Genomic DNA, 27,922 nt, shown 5'->3' with positions numbered 1-27,922 from the left:
GTCTGTGTAGACAGTTTGCAGACCTCCTATTCTTTCCTTCCATATTTACAGGCTTTCTGCAAGGTTTGCTGCCTGTCTGTGGCTCCCCAAAGTGCAAAATTTGGTTGGACCCAGGAGTCAAAAGGAGTGCGAACAGGCTTACTTTGTAAACAGCTTTCCTTTAACTGCATAATAATGCTCTCCACTGTCCAAACCTCCAGGCTGCTTGAAGCTGACACACTGTAGTGGGTTTATGTGGCAAGGTTTTGGTAACAGGGGGCCATAGGGGTGGTTTCTGTGAGAAGGATCTAGAAGCCGCCCCATGTTTGGTAAGGGCCCCACTGCTGACCAGAGCCGAGCCAATAAGCGATGTTGTTTTGCGCCTCTGTGAGAGCATATTTAAGACAGGGAAAAAAACGCTGCGTCACACAGCAGCCGGGAGAGTCAAGGGAGTGAGGAACAGCCTTGCAGGTGCCAAGGTCGGTGTAGAAGGAGGGGGAGAGGTGCTCCAGGTGCCGGAGCAGAAGTCCCCTGTGGCCTGTGGTGAGGACCGTGGTGAAGCAGGCTGTCCCCCTGCAGCCCATGGAGTGCCACGGTGGAGCAGGGTTCCATGCTGCAGCCCGTGGAGGAGATCACGGTGGAGCAGGTGGCCCTGCACCGACGGAGGCTGCCGCCTGTGGAAGACCCCTGCCAGAGCAGATTCCGGGCCGGACCTGTAGCCCGTGAAGAGGAGACCACGCAGGAGCAGGTGACCTGGCACAAGCTGCTGCCCTTGGGGGATCCAGGTTGGAGCAGTTTGCTCCTGACGGTTGGACCCTGTGGTATGGACCCATATCTGGAGCAGTTCTGGAAGAGCTGCTGCCTGTGGGAAGCCCATGCCGGATCAGTTCATCAAGGACTGTATCCCGTGGGTGGGACCCCACAGCACAGGGGACAAGAGTGACCGAGAAGGAGCAACAGAGAAGAAGCGCTGTAGACTGACCATAACCCCCATTCTCCCATTCCCCTGCGCCACTCAGGGGGAGGAGGTGGAAGAGGGTGGATGGGGGGGGGGAAAGGTGCTTTTCCTTTCTTTCCTTTGTTTCTCACTTCTCTAGCTTGTTAGTAATAAGCAATAAATCTTACTATCTCCCTATGCCGAGTCTGTTTTGCCCGTTACAATAATTACTGAGTGATCTTCTCGTCCTTATCTCAACCTTTTAGCCCTTTTCATCATATTTTCTCCCCATTCCTCTTTGAGGAGGGGGAGTGAGAGAGAGGCTGTGGTGGAGCTTGGCTGCCCACTCGAGCGGAACCACGACACACACTCTATCTGGCTTTCTGGAAGCACACCTCACCTAGGCAGAAAGAAACAAACCGATGGCAGTGCTTTTATTTCTTACCTCCCCTTTCTTGCTAAAATCTTTCCCACATTTGTGACGAATCAGAAACAGTTTAATGGCACTTCATTCCTTGATATTGTGGGGGAAAACAGCCCTAAGACAGGAGGAATTGGTAGGCTTGTGCGTGTGAGGAGAGGAAATCACTCACAATGCCCTGAGACTGAAGCAAAACATTCAAAACTGTAGAAGCAGAAGGAACGGGTGAAGGAAAATATTTTCCTCTGGTTCCATACAGGGCACATAGCACAAGGAGATTTTGTTTAGTTTAAACATGAAGGTCTGACCTTTGCATCAATTCATCCTGTCTCTCCCTTGCTGACCTCCTGCAGACTACAGCATAAAGAATCTCCTGATTTATCACAGCAGCTGCTTCTTCTCTTGTGCTCCACCATTTTGGCCCAGTGAGCCCTGCAGTACTGAACGCCATAGGGCTATGGTAATATCAGCTTAAAAGGCCCAACCAGCCAGTCTGTGTATGAGTTTGTCAACAACATGGTGTCTTCTCATTGCACTGCAAAGTAACATTAGCCCAGGGGCCTCCCAAGGCCCTAATCTTTACTTCCATCCTCATACTTATTTTAAATTAGAGACAGGAAAAGCATGCAGAACTGACAGATGCAAATCTCCCTGCATCTGCATGAAACATGAGATTCAATCTCTTAAGTGCTTAAAGCAGAGTACTCTGTAGTACATGAACTATTTCAGCAGGAGTTGCCATGTCAGAACTGAAATCCAGCTCCATCCTACCCTGCAGCCTCCAAAGAGACTGAGGCTGCAATATAGTTTTTATTTTCCAGCCTTAAATGTTGCCATGGAGACACGATTATGGAAGAGTTCTTGAAATTTTATGTCTATGTGTTGACAGAAGAGGTGTTTGTTACTATTCCAGCAGCATGGGAGAAGCTGCTGACAACAGTCCTTATTTCGTCTTTCAAAGTATCTTTTAAAATGAGCACTGAGTACCATGCACTTCCTTTTGCAAACAATATGCCAGACAAAAGTGACCCTATGTTGCAAGTGTGGTAGTGATAATAATGCTGTTTCCAGCATTTACTGAGACACACTTTGCTTTTCTAGGTTTTAGGCCACTTTACCAAGGTAAGGTTACTACACCACCCTTTAGCTAGGGCATTCTGTATCACAGGGGAACTGTCACTAGGAGGTTTTATCTGTAAGAGAAAAGACATAGTAGAAATGCTTGACATCTCTTAGTCATCTCCATAGAGGACTTACTGTCTTAGCTGCAGTTCTTAAGTTTAGTTGGAGTAGGTATTGACTATGGCTGGTGAGATACAAAACAAAAAGCCCAGCCTACAGACTAAATCCATCCAAACTCCCTAACTCTCTCAGAGAGCTAGAAAAATATGTAGGCAGAGGAAATACTAGAGAATGATGTGGTTATGTTCCTTCCATCCACTGATCTCTTACTTCAGGTCTGGCAACCAGCAACTGAGAAGAACTAAAATTTGTCTGTAAATGGCAAACATCCTCACTGTTTTCCGGTGTTGTAGAACTTGTTGTCTTACAGGAAAGAGTCCCTATAATGAATTGCACCTGACTTCATTGAGTTTCAGGCTGATGTGCTCAGGTACATGACAAGGTGTGCTAGGCAGAAGCTCCAGGAATATGCCTGTCTAAGGGAACTTCAGGGCCATCTCCCTCAAAGAAACAACATGTTTTCACCTTGCTTTGCAGTTGCTTTCTAACCAAGCAAAGATAAAATAATTCTTGTTTACTCTGTCAAAATAAAGAGTTCAAGATTTGGTAAAGGTTGGAAGTTACAAAATGACCAACCAGCTTTAGAGTCACCCTTAGCTGGTTTCTTTCCAGGCTGTGCTCAGGCTGTCAGCATAGATCTCGCATGCACTTCCTCTGGAGAATGGTCACTGTCTGTACGGACCCACTTTTCTCCCTCTCTCACAACAAAATCAGTGAAAATGCAAACATCATTGTATGATAGTAGGTCAGAAATGTCTCCTGCTTAGTCTGTTGTCACACTCCAATTACCCAATGAAATGCAGCATTATTAAAATTGCTTTCATGTTCTTGATTAAGGTCTAGCTTATTACAGTGTAGCAGGGAGGCTTCCTTTTAGTGTGCTTACAATCCTTTAAAATTATGTGTCTTAGAAAAGGATAGTTGAGCTTGTGACATCCTAATGTTACAGTGCTCTCAGCTCTGGCATTGCACAGAAGCTAGGAGACATAGATGTAGTGAATTATATATTTTAGGATGGAGAACCTCAAGACATGCAAAAGCCCCTTTGAGTTTCTGTGGGTATTCTCTGACCAAACAAGTGTCCTAATGGCAATGGTACTGCATAAAACATGACCGCAAACACTGTTACCATCTCTTATCTTTATATGTTATGCCAGGCACCATTCATGACAATGGCCCATGGACAAGGTGCAAGAAGGGCAAAGAGCCATGGACATTCCAGCTGCAGATTCCAAGGTGGGTTAGTCAAGTCAGTGGTAAAAGATGGCTGGTGGTACCAGAAGAATACTAGGTAGTATCTATTTTTTCAGGCAGACAGAGAAAACTTTCCTGAGCCTCTGAAGCGTTAGACTTCTCAAGATTCCTTTCAAGGAAATAACTACTTGCCGCTACACCTTTCAGACTGCTTGCAAGTCCATGTCCTAAAACTTGGTTTTGCAGGTGGCATTTTAGTGGTGATTCTTGTGATGATGAGAATAAATGGGCCTTAATCAGGATCAAGACAATATGAAAGCAGACTTCTTGCTTTCCATGAAGAAAAAAGCTGTTCAGTAAATGGGAAGAACATAACATTGTAGACAAGAAAAGCCTGGAAATAAGAACACACCATGTAAGGCTGACCTCAGCTGAGAAAGCAAGACGACAGCAAGCCACACAAACACTTGTGTCATAAGTATGTGTCATCTTTAATGTGATGGACAACGTAGATGGAGTACAATTGTTTGACTAATGCAAGAGGTATCACAGCTGCAGCACATCTGAGAATTTCTTCTGCATAGTCAAATATTTTCCAGCTGAATCTACCACCCACACACAGTAGTAAACCACTCCCAAAGACAGTGAGCAACCATATGGCTAATGACATAGTAACTGTGCACTCCGGGCACACAGTGCATTCAAACTTGACATGGCAATCTAATTCTAAGGCTCTCCATTCAAAAAAAACTCCAAGACCACCCATGCCATGCAGCCTAGAAATTTCTCCACATTCTGTTACAATCCAGGTTATATGCAGTCTCATCTGCTCTGCCAGCACCATTCAGCCAATGCCTTACTACACTCTCATATCAAAAAGAGGATTAACTGAATGTTAAAGCAAAGGAGATTGTTCTCTCCACTTTTTTTAAAGATGGATAAATATTATCTATGCAAAAAAGATGATTTTAAGCAGCTATGCAATTTCTTACACCTTTCAGAAATCAGATAGCACCTCTACCCTCCTACCCTGACTGCTGCTTAGCTTCTTGACTCCTTTGCTTTCCTGTCCTTCCCCATCACGTCTCCCTCTGCATGGACTCACATCTTCTCTTATTTGAAATCACAACACAAAACTGCAATTATTATTGATAAGAAAATGTCATACTAGGGAATTACTATATAAATACGCATTTCTTTCAGATGATGGCAGTGTAGCCCTAAGGCTACAGGGGAGAGGCTCAGCCCTAATAAAACTGCATGAAGGTAAAAGCAGTTCTAACACTGCCTGAACTAAATTTGAAGCACTGTGTAGAAATGCAGCCAAAAAGCCACAGTGCTAGTTTTCTTGCTTTGGGCTGTGAAAAATGCCAGCTAGAAGCCACCTGCCAACTCTGAAATAGCAACATGTAAATAAATGCAGTTCTTTGATGGGGACTTTCAGGTAGGAGATATTCAGGGCAGAAATCTTTTCACCTTACCTACACCTGCCTCCAATTACCCACAGGTTGTTCAGAAGTGCTCAACATTGAATGTAAGCATCAGAACCCTGTCTATTTTGCACTCTGTCTCAGACAGGATATCTTCCTATTCACAGTCCTCCCATCAGCTCATATACATGAAAAGTTTTGAAAGCTTCACACACTGTGATTTTGCAACCCGGGCCAGCCTGGAAACATTTATTTCCTGTAATTCCAGCACAACAGAGCTTCTAGCTGAGTTGCTGCAATGGTACCTGTCTTGGGAAGGGAACAGATGGGACATCCCTGTACACAGGAGCAAACAGCAATCTCAGCTGAACTGAGAAAACGGACACAGGTCCTGAGGACCCAATAGGGGTCTAGAGCGCTTCACTTAAACACTTCGTGGCTTCTCTTCGGTAAGATAACACACAATAGCAGTTCCTCATTCATTAAGATCATGCACAATAATAGCTCCTCATCTTAGTCACAGGCAAAGATAGAAGAGCCTGCATGGAGCAATGGAATGTTTATCAAGCCAGGACTTGAACCAGTTCACTTGAAATATGAAGGCCATAAGATAACTGGCAGTTTCTGGAGGCCTTATTTCATGTTTCTCCCAACAGGTCAACATGGGAGCTGAACTTTGAGCCCAACAGGAGTGCAGATGGAGAGCTTACTCCCCAGGGATGGAGACCACCACTGTTTGGTGAGGTAAAAACAATGAAAAGAGCAGTACAGTTCTGATGAGGAAGAAATAACAAGAACTCCCATGTTCTAATTTTCTTCTAAAGCAAATAAGGGAATTGGAGTGCTGAGGGGTGTCTGGTTGGTTCAGAAATCTGGGAGTTGAGTACAAGGGTGATTGCCACTGTCTCCACTCCTACCTTTTTTCTTCCCTTGTCTGCAAAGAGGACTCCTAAACCCACCCATGTGGGCTGTGAAGACTCCCTTCCCACTTAACTGCCCTCACCTCTAGCTGCCAACACCCTCCTACATCCCCAGAAAGCAGAAGCACATATCCTGACAGCCCCTTCCCTGATGCTGAGAAGGACCAGGCCAGCAAAGGGTGGGTTGCACACCCTGCACTTTCCATCCAGAGTCACAAGCACCAATACCCCTGCCCAAATTTTCCCTACAGGGCAGCAGGGGCTTCAAGACAGGGGGATGAGGGTCTGGGGCTGCTTACAATCAAGTGGCTTCTAATAGCCATTTCCTCTTACCTTGGAATGTGTGGTGAATGTAGGACAACAATGAATTGAGTGCATGTCATAGAGGGCTTACAGAAGGTGCAAGGGACTGTGTGGCTGTGAGTAGTAAGGCTAAGGTTGAAGACTGTAAGCATGGGGATAGCCAAACACGGGAGATTTTAAAGTCTAAAACTTGATGGGTAAAAAAATCCAAAGCAGAATATGTCCCCTATGCAAGGGCACAGGGGACATAGTGTCGAAGAACATCCAATGCTGCAGGCCTGGGGTGGACCTTCTCATCTTTAGACAGTTATTTCTCAGAGTAACCATTTCTCTCCCATTCATTGATCCATCAGCAGAAAAAAATCTTTTCCCTTCCATCTGCTGCATCAAACCTTTGATTACTGCACACACAGATACTAGTACACAGAAAAGCTTTCAGCAGGGCTTACAGCTCTTCAGAGGAACATTAAACTGTTTCTCTGTCCCGCTATAAGCTGTATGTTGTGGCTAAGCTGAATGAGGCAAAGTGTGCTACAGGGAAAGTGTTCTCCTCCCAGAGATAATCTCTGAAGTTGTACTTATAAAGTCTCCATTGCCTTTCCACTAACTTCCTTCCAGCCTCCATGTGACCTTCTAGATTCTTCTTAGTACTTAATGCAATGAAAGTTTCTGCAGACATATTTTTTTTTCTTAATCATTGCTACCCTGAGAGGTCACATTTCTGATATTTCTGCTACTTTAATTCCCTAAACCCGTAAGACTTCTTGCTCCCTTATAAATGTTTTCCCCAGTCTGATCTGCAGAGGTGCTTGTCTGGCCTTCCAGTCATTTTTAGGGTGTAGGTCACGTTAGCTATTTTAGATGCCTACAACAGGAAGATAAGTGAGAGGTGAAGGTAATTATTTCTTTTCATTGATAAACAGTGAGACTAGAAGATCCAGTTCAAATGGTGATGTTCACCCATGCACAGTACCTTCACACAGTACCTTCAGACAGGTGAATCAAATCCTGCCCTACTCAGACAGTGATGGGGATGGTGAAACTTACATGTATCTAAGGACACTACAGTAAGCTCTCCTCGAGCCCAGTCAGTGCTGTGGACTTTGATGAGTGTCCTTTATACACACTTCCTTGAGTTTATCATCCCTGCTTGGTTGTGTCAAATTCTAAACAGAAAGCTGGTACAGATACTTAACCCCCCAAATCCGAGTAAAGATATCTTTATCATACTTCCAGACAGCATGATTCCCCACAGGAATGATGCAAAGTCTGCAAAATAAGGACCATCACAGCTATAGAAGGCTTTCCAGGAGTTTTAGAGTGGTTAGTCATCTCTATACTTTTCCTTACGTTTTGACATTACAAGCTATGATGGCTATAGACATTGCACAAAATAGAAGCCCAGCATTCCGAATGTAATGTATTCAACCTTCCTATAACAGGCCATATTGTGAAAACAATTTTTTTCATTATGCAGACCTTTAAAGGTTGGAAGCTTTTAGAATGGCTTCAGGATTTGAGTCCAATCAGCTTCAGAGAATAAACGTGGAATGTTCATCTGATTTGGCCAGCAGGTGGAGATACACAAGAACATGCTGTCTGTTGGCTGGCTCGTTTACCTGTGCAGATCTGTTTGTTCAATAAAAAGTTGCCCCACATCTTTCATTACAGTTTTTTTCTAACATATTATTTTTATGGGTAAGGACACTGTCTCATAAATTCTATTTTTTTTTCCATTTAAGTACCAATTTCCTTGTGTTTATCATGTAAAGACAATGAAAATCACATCACTCTCAGTGGAAATGCTAGTATGGTCAGATAAGATACAAGACCAATAATCACAATGTAGAAAGGCACTAAATGTTGCAAGCAGCTGACAGAATAATGGTGGCAGGTTCTGCTGTATTTTGAAGTCTTGTAAGAATCATCATGTTACTTCCCCCAAAAATCCCATTGGTCCCCAGGTTTGGGACTGCATATCTTGAGTTCCCTTGTCTGAATAGCAAGCACCGAGAGCAAAAAGCCTATTTAATCTAACAAAGGCCTCTGCATTTTGTGAGGAAGGACACAAATGGTGACAGCTAGTTGGAGCAGCAGGGGTGGTGCAGTGTTGGTCATGTTTGGAAAGGCATTTGTCGAACTGGACTGGCCATCCAATACTTCCTATCTTCAGGAGGAAGGAGCAGAACTACACAAAGGATTCAGGGTAAGGAGCAGCATAGAACCTCATTGTACCAAAATTTGTATAGCTTTTACTCCCTGACCTTCTTCAAAGCCTATGCTCCCTCCAGGATTCTGTCTGTACACCCATCCCAGCAGATCAACTGCAAGGCATGGAGCCCATCCGGTGCTGCTGTCCTGGATGCAGGACCACTGAATAATCCTGCCTTCTTTAAGGGAGCAGGAGGGCAGGACTGTCCAGGGAGGATGAGGAACCATAGTGGGAATATTCAGCACATGTACACGTAAGGACACATGACGTGAAGCACAGCAAATGTTATCCTCAACTTATATTAAGGTTCTTTCTGACTTAGAGGGACAGGAAAAGCAAAACAGCAGTTGTATGCCAATAGTGTAGTTATATATGATGCATTTAAAAAAATTGGAAACCAACAATATTGAATAAAAAACAACTCTCATGTGAGTACCAGGCATTTGCCATCCTCTACATTAATATTTTCATATAGGTTAGGCTTTACAGACTGAAAAAACAGGCGTGACAGGGATTTTAAGAGGTCATTTGGTCCCTGCTGTACTCCAAACAAAGGCCAACATGACTTTTCACAGTTTTGTGCCACCTACTTTTACAGATCTGCAGTGACACTGAATCCCAGGCAACTCCCTGCTCCCACACTCCACTAGCTTAGACAGCCAGGAAGAGTTAATGTTGTCAGCATTGCAGCTGACACGTTACTGTATCCTCTAGTCACCACAAGCATTGCAAACAGTCTACTTCCATGTCCCCATTCATATCTTCACTTTCTTAGGGCAAATAGACCCAATCTCTTCACATGTGTGCACATGCCATGTTTTCCACATCTCTCATCATTCTCAAAACTCTTTTCTGGACAAAGAGTCCAGAACTCTTCCAATTGGCTTACATTTTTCCTGAAGTGTGGAGCTCAAACAAGATAAAATATTCCAGCTGAGACTTCATGATTTCCTAGTAAAGTTGAAGGAATACTTTCATGCCTCACAAACAACACCCCTGTTTTATACAATGGAAAATGCTGACTGCTTTTGTAATAGCACAACCCTGCTGATTCGATTTCAGATCCTCAAGAGCTCCTACATCTTTGTGAGCTGCTCCATTGCCAGCCTTTGTCACTTATTTCTGATGAAATCTCCAATCTTATGCACATCTTTACCAAACAGCTTCTTACACTTTCAGCATGTGTCCTCAGTTGCAGGATGATTCTGAATTCTGAGCTTGTTCTGTGCAGAACACAATGTTCTTTCCCAGCTTCATTTAAAGTTAACATTTGAATAAATACTCTCAATGTCAACATGCCATTCATTTCTGGAATTACTGACTAGAGAGAAGCCTAGGGAATTCCCTGCAGGATTTCCTTCCATGCGAACTTCCCTTTGACAAGGGACCATTGAGAACCCCTTTTGAGTATGATCTACCAAGCAGTTCTGCACTGTCTTCATAGTTATTTATGATCCCTTTCCCCTTAATTTGCTTTCCCTCTAGCCAGCTTCCAATTTGCCTTTGCTATTTTTAAGACTCTCTGTAAAAAAGCAGCCCTGCTGCAAATGGAGTCTTTGCTCACAGCCCTGCCCTGCCTTGAGGATGCAGAAATGTTTAGCCACAATCCCCCAATCCAACTGAGAGGGTGCATACCTCATCGGATCACTTCTTGTTGATGATGGAAGTGCTAAAACTGCTGTAACTTTGCCAAGAAAGCCTGCTTTTGCCAGCACTCACAGTCTGTAAGGTGATGATTCCCCCTGCAACTCCTCAACACAGCATGTGTCGTGGAAGTTATGTTGTGCTCTTACCCATCCCAGGGTTCAGCCACAGCTCTGAATTTCATGAATAGTCCCAACCTACTCCACTTTCAGATATGCCTCCTAGTAACTCACTGGGCAACTGGTTAAGCACATAGGACAGCTGGAGTGCTGTAGAGAAGGACATGCCACTCAGGGAATGTCCAAATAAAATATTTAAATGAATAGACAGTGAACTCAGTGCCTGGAGCTTCCACATATGGTTATCATATGGCTGAGTTAAGTGACTGTATTCTACCTCATGCATGGGAGACAATATAATGGAAAGGATAAAAAGAGGGAGTGTGAATGATACGAATGCAAAAGGGATATGTATATAAACAAAGCAGAAGCTTTGGGCTCTTTATGGGCATCAGGCTACAGGAGAACCAGCAGAGTGCCTTTCAACCAAAAATGCAACGTTAACATTTTTTACCTAACATAAGCTTTGAAGAAAATAAAACAAACAAAAAGCCACTGTGTAACACTAGCATTTGGCTGAGTTTTGTTGTAGGCCAAGTCTGGGTATCTCTGGACTCTGGCAGAGGTGGGAATAAAGATAGCTCCTGCATCAGTATGCTGTAGCCAGAGGCCAAGCAGCTGCATCCTTGGATGCAATTGGCTGCACAGGCTCCCCAGGGTGTGTATGGAACATGGGCAATACTCAAACTGCGAGCAGGAGTCTCCAGCTGAGGAGAGCTGAGGATGTTCCTGGATGCTCTGTGTCATGGGGATGAGCCTGTCCATCCTTCCACTCAGTTTCTGGCTGCTTTTCCTTGATATTACTACCTGTGAAAGCATCTTCCACTCTGTCCACTGAGCAGCTGTTTGCTTTTTCTAGTTATTATCAGTTTCTCCTTTCAAATTTCTGCATGACTGAGCTGAAGTAGACAACCTCGTCCCTCTGTTTCAGCTTCACTGCCTAGCTCAACCTCAGTGGGTAGGAGAGGCACAGAGAAATAACACAGAACCTGTGGTAGGAGGGATATTATAAGCTAATTAAGAGAAAACACAAACTTCAGTTTTCACAGTAGCCAGAGACACCTGCTGTAAGCTAGGAGAACACCCTGTCATATTTTCTGAAATCATTTACTCTCTCACCAAGTGGAGTTCAGACCAGGGTTGAGATACAGAAATCCCTTTGTGGATTTAAAGATTAAAGAAAGAAAAAAGAAACGTCTACATGAAGTGTAACCCACTATAACAAGGCTAATGTTGTACAGTCTCCTTAGACAATTTTGGTGCTTCAGCACCTGGAGGAGACACCCTTGATGTGACAGGGTGATTCTGATCCTGATCCAAATTCTATACTTGAAAGAAACTCCACAGGACATTTCAGAGGAGCTAGGGAGTGAACCTTTGGTGCATCACAGCGATTGCAGAGGCCTTCCCAGGACAATTTCATGTTTCTTCCTGTTGAACAGGAAGCTTTGTGAAACCTGGTAACAGGAGACATGAGACATACACCTACACTGCTCTGAAGTCAGAGCCTTCACCGGGACTGAAAACTGAAGTCCTCTCTGACAGAAGGCTACAAATAGAGGAGAAAAAGAACTCATTTTTCAGTACACCGCAGTGTAACAAGGCCCCTATAAACCTTTATAATCCAAGTATATGTCATAGTGTTTTGCTGCATGTCAGAGGATCCATGCCTTTGGTGCCAGCTCTTTACCACATAGCAGAAAGCTCTGAGAGGACTGAGTAGAAAGTGTACTAGTTGAGATTCCCCTGACTGAAACATCTACTGTAACCTTCAATGAACAATGCCTTGGTGTCATCAATTTGTCTAAAACTTACCTTCCAGTGCAGCTATGTTACCATACAATTCTAATGTTATACTTTATTCACAACATCTAATTTCTGCAAAGCAGTTACAGATGCCTGTGAAAGACAGAAGTAAAAAAGAAAGGAAAACCACAATTAAACCACTTAGAGTAAAAATAACCCAGAAATTTCTCTCTCATTCCCTTATCACTCTGGAATACTGTCCTCTCCTGGCAGGGTGGTACACAGCTTCCTAAGCATACCTTTTACTTTGCTGTATCTACTAAGGAGATCCCTTCACAAGAAAGCCTGCATCAAAATCTCACAGTACTCCTTCCTTGTCCAGGAGATAGCTTTTGTCTTCATTAAATAGAGACTGCCTCACTCCCTTTGACGTTCAATTATTTATTCCTCAGATAGGTGAGAACCACTCTGTTTAGCTGATTATTTAACACTTCGTTGCCACAAGAAGTTCCCTGCTCTTCCTTCTAGTGACTCATTGCCATGTTTAACTATGAAATTTGTCTTAACACAGAATCTTGTATTTTGTAACAGTCCGTATGTTAACGACAGTGCCTTGTTGCACCCATCCAGAGGAGGTTAATATAAATAGACCATTGCTGGCACTGGCTGAGACCAGAAACAACAATAGTTGGGTGTGTAATCTCTAAAATCTGTCTCTTGTAGTCACATTCATCATCCATATTCTGCTGGTCTTCATGGACAGACCTGCTATTTCCCATGCTATGCTATATCCTAAACAGCTTCCGTTTCATCACACCTGTTGAAGATGGACCTCTGTCCAGCAAGGACAAGTTATCAGTACTGTTTGTCAAGATGTGCAGTGTGCATGCACATTCTAGCAAAAGGAGTGCTCGTACACTACCTAGGAGACATTACTGCCATCAGCACCTGAAGTTTTATTCCCTGACCCCTCACTGTCTCCTGCAGATCATCTCAGCTGCGGAATTAGAGGAGAAAGACTCTGTGAAAGCAATGCACATAAGGTCTACAGTATTTCCTGATTGGGAATTAACAATGTTCCTTCTCTTTCAGCTGAGTCCAAATGCATATTCTAACAGTGGTTGTCACCCCTATAGTGGTATTACAGATTGTTTTTACAACAAGCAGTCAGCCAGCCACTTTGTGAGTTGTTATGTGGAAGCCACTGCACATGTTAGAATGAAAAAAAAAAGAGAGAGAATTTGTGAAGAATTTTGAAGAGGTCTTGAAACACTTTCTTATTGTTCATCTTAATAAAAAGAGAACTGGTTCCTGGGAGATCTGAAAAATGGTTACAACTTCACTAGCCAAGTGTTTTGCATCTGCTGCCATTGTTGGTAATGGTGAGAAAAGCACCTTTAACCATATGGATGAAACTGAAAGCCAACCAGGAACATGTCTACTTCCTAGAAATATAGCTACTGGCCTCTGAGTTACTGTACTTGTGAAACTTAACAGTGATGTCTCTCTCAGACACTCCAGCATACATTCATCATTTGGTAATAGCTACAATAAAGGGAGACCAATTTAGGAGTGCATCTACACAAAAGAAAAGACCTTGATGGAAAAGAGACCTAGATCCTACTGCTGAAACAATGGTGCCAGGAAGGCAAAACAGGAAGGAGGTACATGAAACTGTGAGAGAGATGTATGCTGGCACCATGTCCTCATTACAAATATTGTCAGTCTTTATCTGGATACTGCCAGCAGCAGCTGCAGCAGTTACAGGACAAATAAGCAGTTAAGACAAATGAGAAGGTGTAGTCAGTGAGATGTCCAGTCTTTGAAACTTGTTATAAACATTAACTATGCCAATACAGATGTGCCACACAGCAAAGATGGGGACTGCAGTTTTATAGCACATTGTCTTTTACTTATGCTTTCACTTAAAGACAAAGAATACTTCCTGAGTGTTAAGGTACAATCCCACTGTTAAACAAGCCTCACAAGCCAAATGTGACTTTGTGTTGACTACATGGCTCAGCAGCTCCAACTCTGCAGCACAGTCAAGGAAGAAAGTGCATATACAACATGAGACTGTACGATCTACAGATGGTCCTGCACTACCAGTTTTGGAGGGACAAAGGTCAGAGCCAATTAGTCAGATTTACTCAAAACACTGTACTGACAGCTGCTTAATCCAGGGCTGGATGAGACTTCATCACATGCTTCAACAGGAAGTTCTAGAGAACATCCATCTTCTGCTTTGTCTGAGGCCTAAATGACACGACGGGACACTTTCTTGGCAACTAATTCACCTTGAGGAAGCACAGACACTGTCAGCGTGAATCTGATAATGCAATAGAGCCTAGCTAAAGCAAAAAAAACCTCCCAAGCAAAATCATAAAACTGCCAAAACTAGCAAACATTAACATCCACACAGACAGACAACTTTCAGGCAGCAGCATATTCTAACTGAGCAAACTGAAAGGAACTGAGCTGGCCAAGAACACCAGCTAAACTGGAGTGATGGAAGGGTCACAGTGCCCCTGTACATGCCATAGGGCATGTACACCCATCTATCCTCTCTTCTATTCTGTTACTCTGAAAGTCATATTCCTTGCTGCCTAGCAATCCCATTGCAGTAGGTGAGACAAGAATTTGCAAATAGCAGGACAGGTTGGAAGTGAGAAGTCTCTAGCCCAGCTGTTCACTCTGAGCAGTATCACTGCCAACAACAGAAAATGTCAGCCGCAACTTTATCTAGCCATCTAAAAACATCAAAGGACGAAGATTCTACCACCTCCTTGGTCTGCTTCTGCCAGGGCTACCCTGCCTTATGTTCTGGTTTCAGTTAGAACAGAGTTAGTTTTCTTCCTAGTAGCGTGCCATGTTTTGGATTAGGATGAGAAGAGTGCTGATAGCACACCAATGTTTTAATTGCTGCAGAGCAGTGCTTACACCAAGCCAAGGACGTTTCAGATTCTCACTCTGTCCTGCCAGCGAGCAGGCTGGGGGTGCAGCAAGAGCTCGGAGGGACAGACCCAGGACAGGTGACCCAAACTAGCCAAAGGGGTATTCCAGACCATCTGACGTCATGCTAAACAATATATAGGGGTGGCTAGCTGGGGTGGGGGGGGCCGGCTGCTCAGAGTTAGGCTGGGCATCGGTCAGCAGGCGGTGAGCAATTGCATTGTGCATCACTTGTTTTGTACACAGTATTAGTAGTACTATTATCATCACTATTGTTATTATTATTGTTGTTATTATTATTTTCCTGTCTTAATAAACTGTCTTTATCTCAACTCACAGGCTTCACTTTCCATTTCTCTCCCCCATCCCAGAGAGGGAGGGGAGAGGGTGAGCAAACAGCTGTGTGGTGTTTAGCTGCTGGCTGGGTTAAACCACAACTTCTTAGTGAAAACTTGATTTCCAACCTTCCCTTGACTTCTGAAGCAGGCTGTGGCTATTGTCTCTTCCTATATCATCTGTAAATTTTGTGAAGATAGTAAAAAGCTGTCTGAGATTATGTGGAAACATTTCAGGCTATCCCCTTTTCTGGGATAGGGCTACTGTGGCAAGAGTGTTTATTGCATGAAAACCAGGTTCTGCTTCTTACTGCTTTTTCCGACCTCAAGCCAATGCATGTGAGTAAGGGTCCATTGCCATGCTGGCTCAGGACTGAGCTTAATCACCACCTTATCCACCTCTGAATTGCAATGGGGACGGGGTATGAACACAGCGGGGACTATGTTATGAACACAGCGAACTCTTGCTGTCCTCTCCTACCCTGTCACTCTTTCTGCTGCAGAAATCTGGTTCTGCTGGTCACAAGTCCCTGTTTTGCAATGCTGTTATAAGCTCATGACCAGAGCAGGTAGACAGTGTAAGCCAAAAGTGCTACAAGTCTAACAGTTCTTGAGCAGTTTATACGATTTTGAGTTAAGTCTGTTACTCTACTAGCAAGACAGTGAATTAAAGACTGAAATACAGACTGAAAAGTTTATCTTTGATATCCCATTGCACAGCCTTTTCTTTTATCTCCAAGCCTCTGACTTGAGCAAATTGTCAATTAACTATTTATGTTTTACTTTAAAGATAATATGTGATATTCTATTACTCTACATATATGTACATATATAGATACACATATCTGCAGCTGAAGGAAAAAGAAATAAAGAATGTGATACAAATTAAATCATTACAGTATTTTGTATTCTGAATCATTTATGGCAGAGTTGTTTCTATTTTACATTACCTGTCTTTTAAAAAAGCTTCAGATATGTTCTAATAGTCAGAATTAACATGAGAGAGGACCAGAACACTAGATCTAGTTACATTATTTTCCTTCATATGGTGGCAGGGTCATATATTCATTTTTTTGACTCACTAGGTGTAGCTAGCCATCAAAATTAACTTGAGAGACAACTTCCTGCAGCAGATCTCTGCTGCTAGTGACACATCTACTGGAGCCTCCACTTACCATTTGTGAAGGTGTTCACATAGTACCTGCGGCCCTGGGGAGACATATAGCTCTGCCAGCCTGGGGGAAGATGGCCATTCAAGGTATCTTCTCCTGGCTGAGTAGTTGCCTTTCTGGGTTTCTGCCGAGGACCAAAAAAAAAAAAAAAAAAAAAAACAGAAAAAGAAACACGATCTTTTAAGTCGATATCTAGATAATTTAAAGTCTAACCAGACACACATCTGGAAAGAGATCATATGGTTTAGCATTCTAAAGACTGCAAAACACCCAAAGACTTTCAGTCCATTTCTCTCCTTATCTGTCCTAGTTTCATCCAGAACATGATTTATACCCTAGAAATCTTCCCTTGGAGCACTGGGTACACAGAACATCCTTTGGGAGAGAAATGAAACCCCTCTGTATTTGATGTTCCATGAGCACCCAGACCTGTCCAAGAGAAGCATTCTCATTAAACAATAAAACTTGAAGCAGAGAATAATCAAGTGCCTGAGAAAGAAAGACATGCATGTGGCACTCTCATTCATTTCATGTAGACATACTGGCAGGTCAAAGTGCTGGTCATAAAGGTGCTGTCCCAATTTAATTTACAGGGGCATCATCACCTTCAGACATTGTGAAGATGAAACACTGCACAGATGCCTGTTGCCTATAGGAACAACATGCTGAAGTACATTTATCAGTATGATGATTATATACCAATAATGGATGTAATTATCAGTGCATACATTACTGATCCAGATGTACTCCAGATCCACATCATCCAGTGACTATCATCCTGATTGTTAGGATCCAGATCACCATGAGTGATCCAAACCATTAGGAACAGCAGGAGATAAGCATCATGCTGTCACCTGCTCTCCAGGCACAAACAGAACTGCTATGAGGGTTCAAGTGCCACCTCAGCTGTACATCTCTTCACCAATTCAAGTTCCAAGCCTCAGTGTGCTGGGGTTCAGGCTGCAAGGAAAAGAAAGAGGTGAAGCTGAAGTGCAAGTAACTGCACCACATTGCATCACCTGGTGATATCACTTCTTCCAAGCGGCTTCAGTGGTTCCTTGGAAGCTAGGGAGTTACAGCAGCTGTGAAAAAAGCAATGAAGGTTTCATCACAAAGATGGCTTGAAGCCCTGTCTGGTCCTTTCAACCAGGGACACTAAATAAGGCCAAGCTGGGAAAATAAGATACATGGTCAAAGACTGCCAGCTGCAGCCTCGTAGGGCTGCAGCTATGAACCCAACAGCTTCCTCCTGGCTCATATGTAGAGAGCTTCACTCTGTCTTTCCCTAATCTCTAAGGCAAACCAGGAATATACTGATTTTGTTTGTTTGTTTATTTGCATTGCCCTCAAAGGAAGAAATATAAGAAAGCAAGGAAAAATGTGTGAAATGCAATAATTTATTCCATGGAGGCAATTCTCCTTCCAGGATATGCCTTCTGATATTGTGGAGGAATGGTCAGAAATGACTGCACTAAACTCACACAAGCAGCCACATCCAGAGGGCAGGCAGACCTTCAGCATCTGCACACAACATTCAAACATTGACAGACATATTAATATTACTGTCAAACAAACAAACAAAACAAAAACAAAAAGAAAAACATGCTATGTCCTTCTACAAATTCATTTTCTGAGTGAAATTCCAAATCTGCTCCAACCCAGAATAAACAGGACTTTTAATGGTTTTGGAGCCAAATGTCTATTTCCTGTTTCTTTGCAGTTTGAGAAAACTGAATACAATGGCTCTGAAGGAGCAGCGAACTAAAGAATGATTTTCTGTTTATGCCTCATCAGGCATTCTTGCACAGGCAGGTCACAGGCTGCAAGGCAGCTGTATGGACCCAAGTCCAGTGCGAGACAACCATTACCTCCACACTGCAGCATAGATTGTGCCTATGTTGATTCAGATTTTAGCTCCTTTCCTAAGCAGAGATACAGCCTGGGAGACTCAGCTGACCCAACATGAATTTGACAAGTTAGCTAGGCAGATACTAAGGGACTCTATACGGTGTATGACTCACATGTCTATTTTGCATACCTATGGCTAGCACAGTGGTAATCAGTAAGATCTTTGCATTTAATCCTATCTCCTGCTCTTCTGCTCTCTGAGGTTCAATTAAATCAACTTACAGCTCTGTATCTGTATCTGTTATCACCCTGCTTTATATGTGAGAAAGCAGAAGCTTTCACAGCTTATGTTGCTATTTGATAGTTACTTTTTTGCTGTTTGATATTTAGTTTTTGTTGATCCCAGCTTAGGATGCAAGGGAAAAACCTCTCACACATTAGCCAATCCAAAGGCACATGTTCTTATTGTTGTTATCCTATTGCCTAGAAATGTACTAAATGAAATTCCCATCGTAATGAAACTAGCACAGGCATGCCTATTCTTCTGCGACCACAGGGACTGGATCCCTCCATACATCACATGGAAACACTTCAGTGTTTGGTAAAGCTTTCTATGAAAGCTCTAAATCCTGTTAATGAAAACACTAAAGTTCATGGATATAACAGAAAAATTGATATGCCTGTTTTATCTCTGAGTTATCTTGAGTTCTTCTCCAACATGGTGGGTGCTTACAGAATTGTCTTTTTCACTAAGGAATGAGACTTGTAACAATTCCAATGAACACATACTTATTTCCAGTTCCTTACAGCCACCTTACTGGCACCACCAAAATGACTTGCTCACACAGTTACAGCACCTGCAGTATGGACTCAACGTCCAGCAACATCTTTCATTTGATTTAATTCTCAAGACTGAAAATAATTCATTGCAGGTTCCCCAGGCACAATGTCGCTGGAAGCATCCCACTGCTCACGCAGCTGATGCAGACCAGTGGCTGCACCGACCACATACTCTTCTCACACAAATCTTACAAATAGAAGTATTTTTGTGCAAGCTGACTTTGGGTCCTTCTCAGTTTGTGTGCTCTTTCCTGCCATATAGAGGAGCTTTTTCATCTCATGTCTCTCTCAGATATCCCTTTGCACAGCCTTATCTAACGGAAACATTGGGAATTAAAAAGGACTCTCGGAAAGAGAGTGTCTTACCAGTGTAGTAACTGTATTAATGTCTAAGAAGACATCTGGCTGATTTCTGTCTCCAGGACTACCTCCTGAGGGGCTGTACTTGCACCTTACCCATACACAGTCCTTATTGAAAGCATGGGTAGGTTTGGTAAGAAAGTCAGGACTGAAGGACTTTCAGAGGTTCAAGGTCAATAAACATATGCAGGGAAGGTCAAAGAGAAGGGAAAGAAAGATAGTTCCTGACTATTTTTTTGAACCACAAAACCTCTCTCACCCAACACATTCCAAGGGATAGCACAGAGTAATGCTCCAGGGGCAGCTCTTGAACTCTCTCCATCACAAGATTAATGACCCCCATTGTTGTTGTACCAGGTCTGGCTGGAATATTAACTTTCCTGGCAGCAGCCCATACAGTGCCGTACTCTGTACTTGTAGCTGGAACAGCAGTGTTATCACACCAGTGTTGTGTCTACTGCTGAGCAGCAGTGGCACAGTATTAGGCCTTTCTCTAACCCTCCTAGGGGATGGGCAAAAAGTGAGGAGAGAAACATCACTAGGGCAGCTGACCTAAACCAACCAAAGGGATATTCCATACCATGTGATGTCACACTCAGCAATAAAAGGTGGAAACAGGAAGAGGAGGGGAGGGGTGGGCTCTCGTTGAGAAGACGTCGCTCCTCCTCTCAAACACCGGCTGCGTGCGTTGAGGCCTTGCTTCAAGGACGTGGTCAATCATCGCTCATTTGTGGGAAGTAGAGACTAATTTCTTTCCTCTGCACTTCCATATAGCTTTCATTTATTTTGTTTGTTTGTTTTCCTCCCTTCTTTTTATTTTCCATTTTCCCCTCCCTTTTCCCCTTTCCCTTTTTATTTCCCCTTAGTTAAATTGTTTAGTTCATGGTAGTCTTTATTTAATTATTATAATGATTTCCCTTTAATTAAATTATCCTTATCTCAACCCGTGAGTTGTTCTTTGCTTTACTTCTCCCCCTCCTCATCTAAAGGAGGGGGAGTGAGAGAGCGGTTGTGGGGTTTAGCTGCCCAGCATGGTAAAACCACCACAGTTGTTTAAAAAAGCATACTGAATAAAATAGAAATTCCACAGTGCAGGAGTATACCATCTCCTAAAGAATTTGACAGCAGTTTGGGACCCTTAGATTCACTGTACAGATCTCTGGCCTAGAAGATAAAGTTATACCAAAAAAGCACACAAGCATTATGTTTCACAGTTACTATTTTGGAATTACTGTCTCTACCATTGCTTCTGATTCTGCAAATGCTTAAGTGCTGAGGGCACAATAGTCCCTGTGAATGATGGTCAAGTGGACTGAATATTAGGAAAACTCCAGCACTGCCAAATGCAGCAGTTCTAGTAAACAATGGAACACTGGTCTGCTTGGATGCATCTGAAGTACGGATATGTGTATCTCTCTCGTTTGTTTTAGGGAGCAATATGATTCCAAACAGTACCTCACTATTGTGCAGTATTCTACCCCACCATAGGGACTGCAGAAGAATCTCGGGATACATGGACCATTTCTGTATTAGAGTCCCTAACTCCTCCTGGTGCAGTCCTCTCCTGCACACAATCCCCCTCCTGTGGTGGTTCTGCTCCAATGTGATACTCTATGGAGTAAAAAGGAACTGAAAATGGCACAAGGAAGGAATGAAGAAACAAAACTCAGTTTCATCCTCTACTCCTCACCACCCTACACTCTAGGAGAGATCTGGGATACATTGTGTGGGGCTGTGGCACATGAGGCTGGGCTATAAAATGCATAACAGTTTATAGTTTTGGCACACTCCTTTTAGAAATAAGAGTGCTGTGGAGGCCATGGGGGCACCACACTGTCCCTGCTCTGCCAAAAGAGATCAGTGTCACAGTAGAGTTTCTCACTCTGTTTTGCTTGGCAGACACAATCCTGTCCTATCCAGACCCTCTGCATTGCCTTTTCCAGCATCAGCACAGCTAAATTTGGACCAATTTGCACATGGGAGGAGTTCAGACTAACCTGTATGTAATGAGAGGCAATCCTGCTCCAGTCCGAGGAGACCAGACAGGCAAGGCCACAAGGCAGCACAGAAACAGAAGGTGACCAGCAGATAGCGTTCAAGAGCCCAACTTCAAAGCTGGCAATGCACAGCACAGACACACTTCAAACCTCCCCAAGCCCAGCTTATACCAGAACACACCCTGTGCCCTTTCCACATATCACAAGAAGAGAGGCACATCTGCTTGCCTGCCTCTTCCTTGAACAGCTTGGCAGGACTGTGCTATTACTTTGATCTCTTGTTACTATTTTTAGGAGAATTATTGCCATGGTAGTTTAAGAGAACTGTAAATCACAATAGAGGACAATCTACACAGAGAAGAGGTTTCATTTTTAGCAGAGAGCATTATGAACCTGCAGACAAAGACAGAACTGTTGATAATTACTGGAACTTGAAAATAGACAGGCTCAGATTGAAAAGAATCTTTCAGTCATGACGATATTTGTCAACAGGAATGGCTTACCGGGAGGCTGTTCACTTCTTGTTCCTCCATCAAGATTAAGTGCTTCTTTCTAGATCTGCCCTATTCCAATCAGAGAAAAAAGATGGAACCCTGAATCCCCTTGAGGTGGCTGTGCAGAAGCTCCAGCTGAGTGGACCAGCAATCCCTTTTGGCTTTCAAATCTTGCAACTCCCACAATGCATTTGAACTAAGAGAAACACTTAGGCCACTCCCCTCAGTGTCATTTCTGGGAGTGTCACCAAGCCTCTACATGGTGGTGAACAGGCAGATTTGGACCTGAAAATGATGTCTGCAACACACCATAGAGGAAACAGGAAAAGTGAACAATGTGAGTAGAGAGGGGAGTGTGTGAACCCAGTAAAATCTTTCTGCATCTGTATTTGGAGCCTAGAAAAGAAATCCAGTATCTCTCAAAACATTACAAATCAAGAACACAAGCACTTCCCTCCTACAAGATTTTCTAGAATCAGAAGTCCATACAGCAGGGATACATGCAATGGTAGACAAGAGCCATCTGCCTAGGCCTCATGACAAACAATGGAAGCAATGGTTTTCATTTGTTGTCTGCAGAAGCACAGGGACAGGAGTCTTCTGATGTATGCACAACAAAGAGGAACTAGAAATTTGCAGCAAATACAAAAGGAAGCCCAAAGCAGAGTGGGCACTGGAGCTATTCAGCACCAAAGCATGTACCATAGAGCTAGCCAAGGTGAGCATAAGAAATAAGAGCAGATCTATTGGGTCAACCCACCTAACCCAGGACTACAGCACTGACAAAGAGGCAGAAGGATGTGCTTTTTAAGGCACAGCACATGAATCTGTCCACTACCCATTCCACCAGCATTCACAGGCATTGGATTAGGGATGTCAGGGCAGCCACCCCAGAGCATCACAACCTACTCAGAAGCTGCAGTCTTGAGCATGAAACACACTTTTTTATGGCTTTCTCTGCTGTTACACACATATTGCTTAGAAGCATTCCTGAAGAGAATGAGAAGTGGGTTAGACATCCCAGAGGCTCTACACAAAAATGACCACCAGTCATGGGCTGCACATGGAAGCCCTGTCTATTTGCTGTTTAGATCAGCCAACTCAGAAGAGAGCATGCAGGTCCAGCAGGGAGGCAATGATACACTGGCAGTGTCAATGCCTCCTCTGCCGAACTCTACTGACTTTCTGACTGCTTTGTTTCACTTTTCTTTCTCTTTTTGATCAAGTTAGCAGCAGCACAACTCACCCTGTTCCTTTGCAGACCATGTGGCAATGTGATCCACTCCAAGCAGTGGAGAAGAAGAAAATGAAGAGGGGTTTTATGCAGCTAAGAGAGGAAACAGAGAATGAAGAGCCCCCCACATTAGTCCATCCTATGCTGAGTGACCCCCTGAGTTCAGCCTTGCTCAACAGAGGAAAATCACTTCCCATTTTCAAACTGCAGGAAATCCCCTTTCCCCTTCAAAGACGGATCCAAGGGAGGAAACATCTGTGCACTTAAAAGCCTGAGTTCTCTGGAGATGTGTCTGCACTATGGCAGAGTACAGCCCAGTGGTTCTCCCAAACACACAACCCAAGGTAGGACAAAACAATCCCAAAACCACAAATGCAGGCCCTGAGCAATCTGATCAAAGACCTCCAAAAGGGCTGGACCAAAGGCCTCCAAAAGTTCCTTTCAATTTAAATTAGATGATTTTATGGTCTTATTACAACAGAGCACCCAGCCTCTGAGCAAATCAAGAGGATGACTCTAGCTTTGAGAAAGGTAAGAATTAAATGCAGTGTTACCTGCTGTCACCACTTGCTTGGAGTCACACTGCACTTCTGCTGTAGTGTCAAAGTACAAAGAAAAGCTCCAAAGCCTTGTTATGCAGTCCCTCTGCAATGTCCTGCCTGGTGTTGGAGGATCACTTGTAACAGAAATAGACCAAAAAAATATGCAGTGGAAACTGCAAGAAGCAATGCAGGTACACAGCAGAGAAAAGCTGCCACAGCATAAGCCTGCATCACAACAGTCCCCTGTCCTCTTGGGGGGAAAAGCTTGCCCTGTAATGACACTTGTGAGCAGATCTTTCTGTCTAACTGCAGTTTACATAAATACCAAACTTGGCAAATGTATGTGTCTACTTGAGGGTATGAAGCAGAAATAAGGTTGATATGGTGAAGCCAAAGAGCTAGGGTCTGTGTGTGAAGGCAACTGATGCTGTAAACAGGACTGCTAGTGTGAGAAGTCCACAGAAAACATTCAGCAGCAGCAATGCTTACATTGAGATCCGTATCTACTCTGAGTTTGACATGAAGATCCCAGCACAGGAATTACCCCATACAGCCTCCTCAGGCTTGGCACAGGCACAGACACACTAACTCATGCCCCGGTAAAGGAAACTACCCGGTGCACCTCTGAATCCCTCCAGCATTACCCACACTCTCTCTCTCTAGTGTGTTGAGTCATCCCATGTTTTGCTCATTTTTATGCAATCTTTCTTGCTCAACATTTGGTTTCCATGGTGTCACGTACATTGTGTGAAACAGATTTATATTTAGAAAGTGGAAGGGGTCATATGAGCTCTCCCAGTTGTTATGGCAACCAACACAACTCCTAGTTCAGCTGAATCTAACAGCAAGGGCTACTGGGGATAAGTTGCCCTCCCTTGGGTGGTTCTGCAGACACTGTTTCTGCAGCAGAAACTCAAGAGAGACTGCAATGCAGACACGGCCACTGCCTCCCCTCCCCCCTCCTCCCCCATCCCTGCAGCCCAGCTGATGGTCTTCTTCTTTGGGTACCATGCCTCATCCTTGGTCACCTTCTGTAACACCGCCCACTTTTGAAGAGAAAAAGTCCTTTTGCCTGTACCAAGTGCTAAGGCATCTCAGTGTTTCTTGTGTCAGCAGATTGGAGCCATGCACACATCCCACATGCCAGTCTAACAGGACAGCTTTCATTTTTCTCTTCTCAAAAAAATCCCTTGCCCTGATAACTCTCCTCCATGTCACCCTAAACTCTTCTTCATCCCTTGTCCTCCTAAATAACATCAGCATCTCTGTGCAGCTGCTGTTTCCTCAGATGAGCTTTTCATCACCTTCCCACCAACCCCATACAGCTGTGACAACTCCACTGGAGGACCATGGAGTGAGTTCCTGTGGACAGCTGTCCGCTCTGGGGTGAACTCTCCTAAAGCTTTGCATACCCATTTCCCATTTGGCTCTGAAGTCCAGCACTATCTTCCTCACTGTAGGCTTGCTCTCCCAGCCAGACACACAGCTGCCAGAATTCCTCTCCTCTCCCACGCAGGGCCCTGGATGTGGTACAGTTGTGCCCAGAACTCTGTTTTAAGCTAAGATCCACTGAAGAGTACTACGCTTGGGACTGGTATACTCACCTCTGCCAGCACCCTACACTTGAGAAAAGCAAGCTGTTTCTGAAGGATATATGACCTGGGCACATAGGCTGCATGATGTTTTGTGGCTTGGAGCTATGTGAGAGACAGGTGGGAAATGAAATGCTATGGTCCATGAACCCCTCCTCGACACCTTCAAAATAGGGGCTGTCAAGCCAGAGTTGATCAAGCCAAGTCACTCCAGTGCAGCTCAGTCCTCTCCCTTCCTTCTTAACGTGCATCTGGTGCACAAAGTCACATAAGAGGCCAAACCAGAAGAAGCCACAGCAGTGAGCTGAAGCTGAGCCTCTCTCATGAGACCCATGGCACCAAGTCTGGTCCAGATCCTGCTGCACACAGGGGTCACTCCCCTGCAAAGCAGCAGTTCGAGAAGGTACTTGGCAACAACTATAAATTTGCTGGCTGAGGAGAATGAAGCTGGGTATCATTAAGATTAGAATTATTAAGGTTGGAAAAGACATCCAAGATCATCTGGTCCAACCATTCCCCTACCACCAATGTCACCCATTAAACCACGTCCCTAAGTACCAAATCCAACCATTCCTTAAACACTCCCAGGGACAGTGACTCCACCACCTCCTTGGGCAACCTGTTCCAATGCTTGACTACCCTTACTGAGAAGAAATTTCTCCTAATTTCCAACCTGAACCTCCCTGGGTAGGTGTAAGAAGTAGGAAGGATAAGAAAGATTGGGCATGGGGGAGATTCAGTGTGGGAAAAGAGCATGGGAGTGGAGCCCAGATTTAAGGAGGGTAGCTAGCACAGAAGAGTATAAAAGGTTTGTGATGGCTTCTGATCTGGAGAACAGCAGGTGTGGCAGCAGGTTGAGCACAGTTTGCAGAGGATGACAGCCTGGATGCTGGCTGCTCTGCCTGAGCTATCAGCACACTCCCAAGCAAGTTCATCACTTTCCTATGCTTCCTTTTCAGTGTGCTCACAGCCACTGTGAGCACCACTCTGTGGCAGTATTTAGCACTATTTGACAAAGTTGTAGAGTCCTGGTACTGAATTAGCAACCAAGAAAGGGGAAATGAAGTACCACCCTCATGGCAGGCACTGAATAGCCAGAGAGGAATGGTATCTACATTGAATGAGAAAGCCTGTCCAAAGCATTGTAACCACAGCTACAGTTGTTCATGTATTCCTACAGCTATAATGAATATACCCACAGTGAGCTCAAAAATCACCCGTAGGAAAATAAATGGTCTACTGTTTTTCTTTCTTGTGCTAATGGATGAAAATTCATTTAATGGACAAATATGTCCCGTTCTCTTTGAGCACTTCCTTCTGGTTAGTGTTATCAAGCTGAGCTGTGCATGAGAAGGTGATGGCCACAATGAAGCAGAATGGGAAAGAAGTTGCGGGTGGTCACCACAGGCAGCGGCAAGAGTTGGCACTCCTGGGTGGTGTGGCCTGGGGAGGCTGAACACACAAATGGCGAAGGTGTCTACCAGGCAGACTGTTGTGATATAGGGTTCATTTACACACACAAGGGGGCAGAGAGGAACAGCAACAGAGTGACAATGGGGCATCACCTTGCATTCATTCCATCCTGCAGAAGCCTAGCTCTGCAGCAACAAGTTTATGAAAAGACTTCACACACCATGTCCATTCAAAGGCACCGGGTTCTGAAGAGAAAACAGTGATCTCTGCATCCCCATGAGGCTCCACAGGAAGTCAATACACATACATGCCATGCAGAAATTAAAAGGCAAGAGCAAAAATGGCAGGAAGGACTGAGGTGGTACCTCTCACTCACTCCCAAACACAGCTGTGTCAAACTACCTCCCTCAAATGTGAAGCAATCCGTCCCAGCAGTCTGTTTCCCCATAACAGTCAAGGAGTTTATCTGAAACATCTCTACTCCTTTTTCTTCTTCCAAAATAGAAATAAATAAGTTAGTACTCTCCCACTCCCCTTGTTTTCAGCAGTATTACACAATCACAGAATCACAGAATTTCTAGGTTGGAAGAGACCTCAAGATCATCGAGTCCAACCTCTGACCTAACACTAACAAGTCCTCCACTAAACCATATCACTAAGCTCTACATCTAAACGTCTTTTAAAGACCTCCAGGGATGGTGACTCCACCACTTCCCTGGGCAGCCTGTTCCAATGTATAACATCCCTTTCAGTAAAGAAGTTTTTCCTAAGATCCAACCTAAAACTCCCCTGGCGCGACTTTAGCCCATTCCCCCTCGTCCTGTCACCAGGCACGTGGGAGAACAGACCAATCCCCACCTCACTACAGCCTCCTTTGAGGTACCTGTAGAGAGCCATAAGGTCGCCCCTGAGCCTCCTCTTCTCCAGGCTGAAAGACCCCCCAGCTCCCTCAGCCGCTCCTCGTAGGACTTGTTCTCCAGGCCCCTCACCAGCTTC

General features: G+C 44.0%; 1 protein-coding gene and 1 long non-coding RNA gene across 8 annotated transcripts in view; one reads left to right on the top strand and one right to left on the bottom strand.

The window, feature by feature from the left end:
- Positions 1-27,922, bottom strand: part of GAS7 (growth arrest specific 7) — a 114,322-nt gene that overhangs the window by 54,123 nt on the left and 32,277 nt on the right. For 3 of the 7 annotated variants that reach the window (XM_072025807.1, XM_072025808.1, XM_038165382.2), the window contains exon 2: positions 16,610-16,730. In XM_072025807.1, coding sequence (XP_071881908.1) covers positions 16,610-16,730 — 121 coding nt within the window. Of the gene's footprint in view, positions 1-16,609; positions 16,731-17,460; positions 17,567-22,154; positions 22,315-27,922 lie in introns of those variants that run through there. The other 4 variants (XM_072025810.1, XM_072025811.1, XM_072025809.1 and 1 more) reach the window with 4 other exon arrangements.
- On the top strand, positions 423-13,007 carry LOC139999098 (uncharacterized). The gene is made up of 3 exons (XR_011804147.1): positions 423-727; positions 5,860-5,947; positions 12,871-13,007. It is a non-coding gene; the product is annotated as an uncharacterized lncRNA (long non-coding RNA).

Source organism: Anas platyrhynchos, chromosome 19 (genome assembly GCF_047663525.1).
Source record: "Anas platyrhynchos isolate ZD024472 breed Pekin duck chromosome 19, IASCAAS_PekinDuck_T2T, whole genome shotgun sequence".
In the NCBI taxonomy this organism is placed as follows: domain Eukaryota; kingdom Metazoa; phylum Chordata; class Aves; order Anseriformes; family Anatidae; genus Anas; species Anas platyrhynchos.
This window is presented reverse-complemented; position numbering and strand designations above follow the sequence as displayed.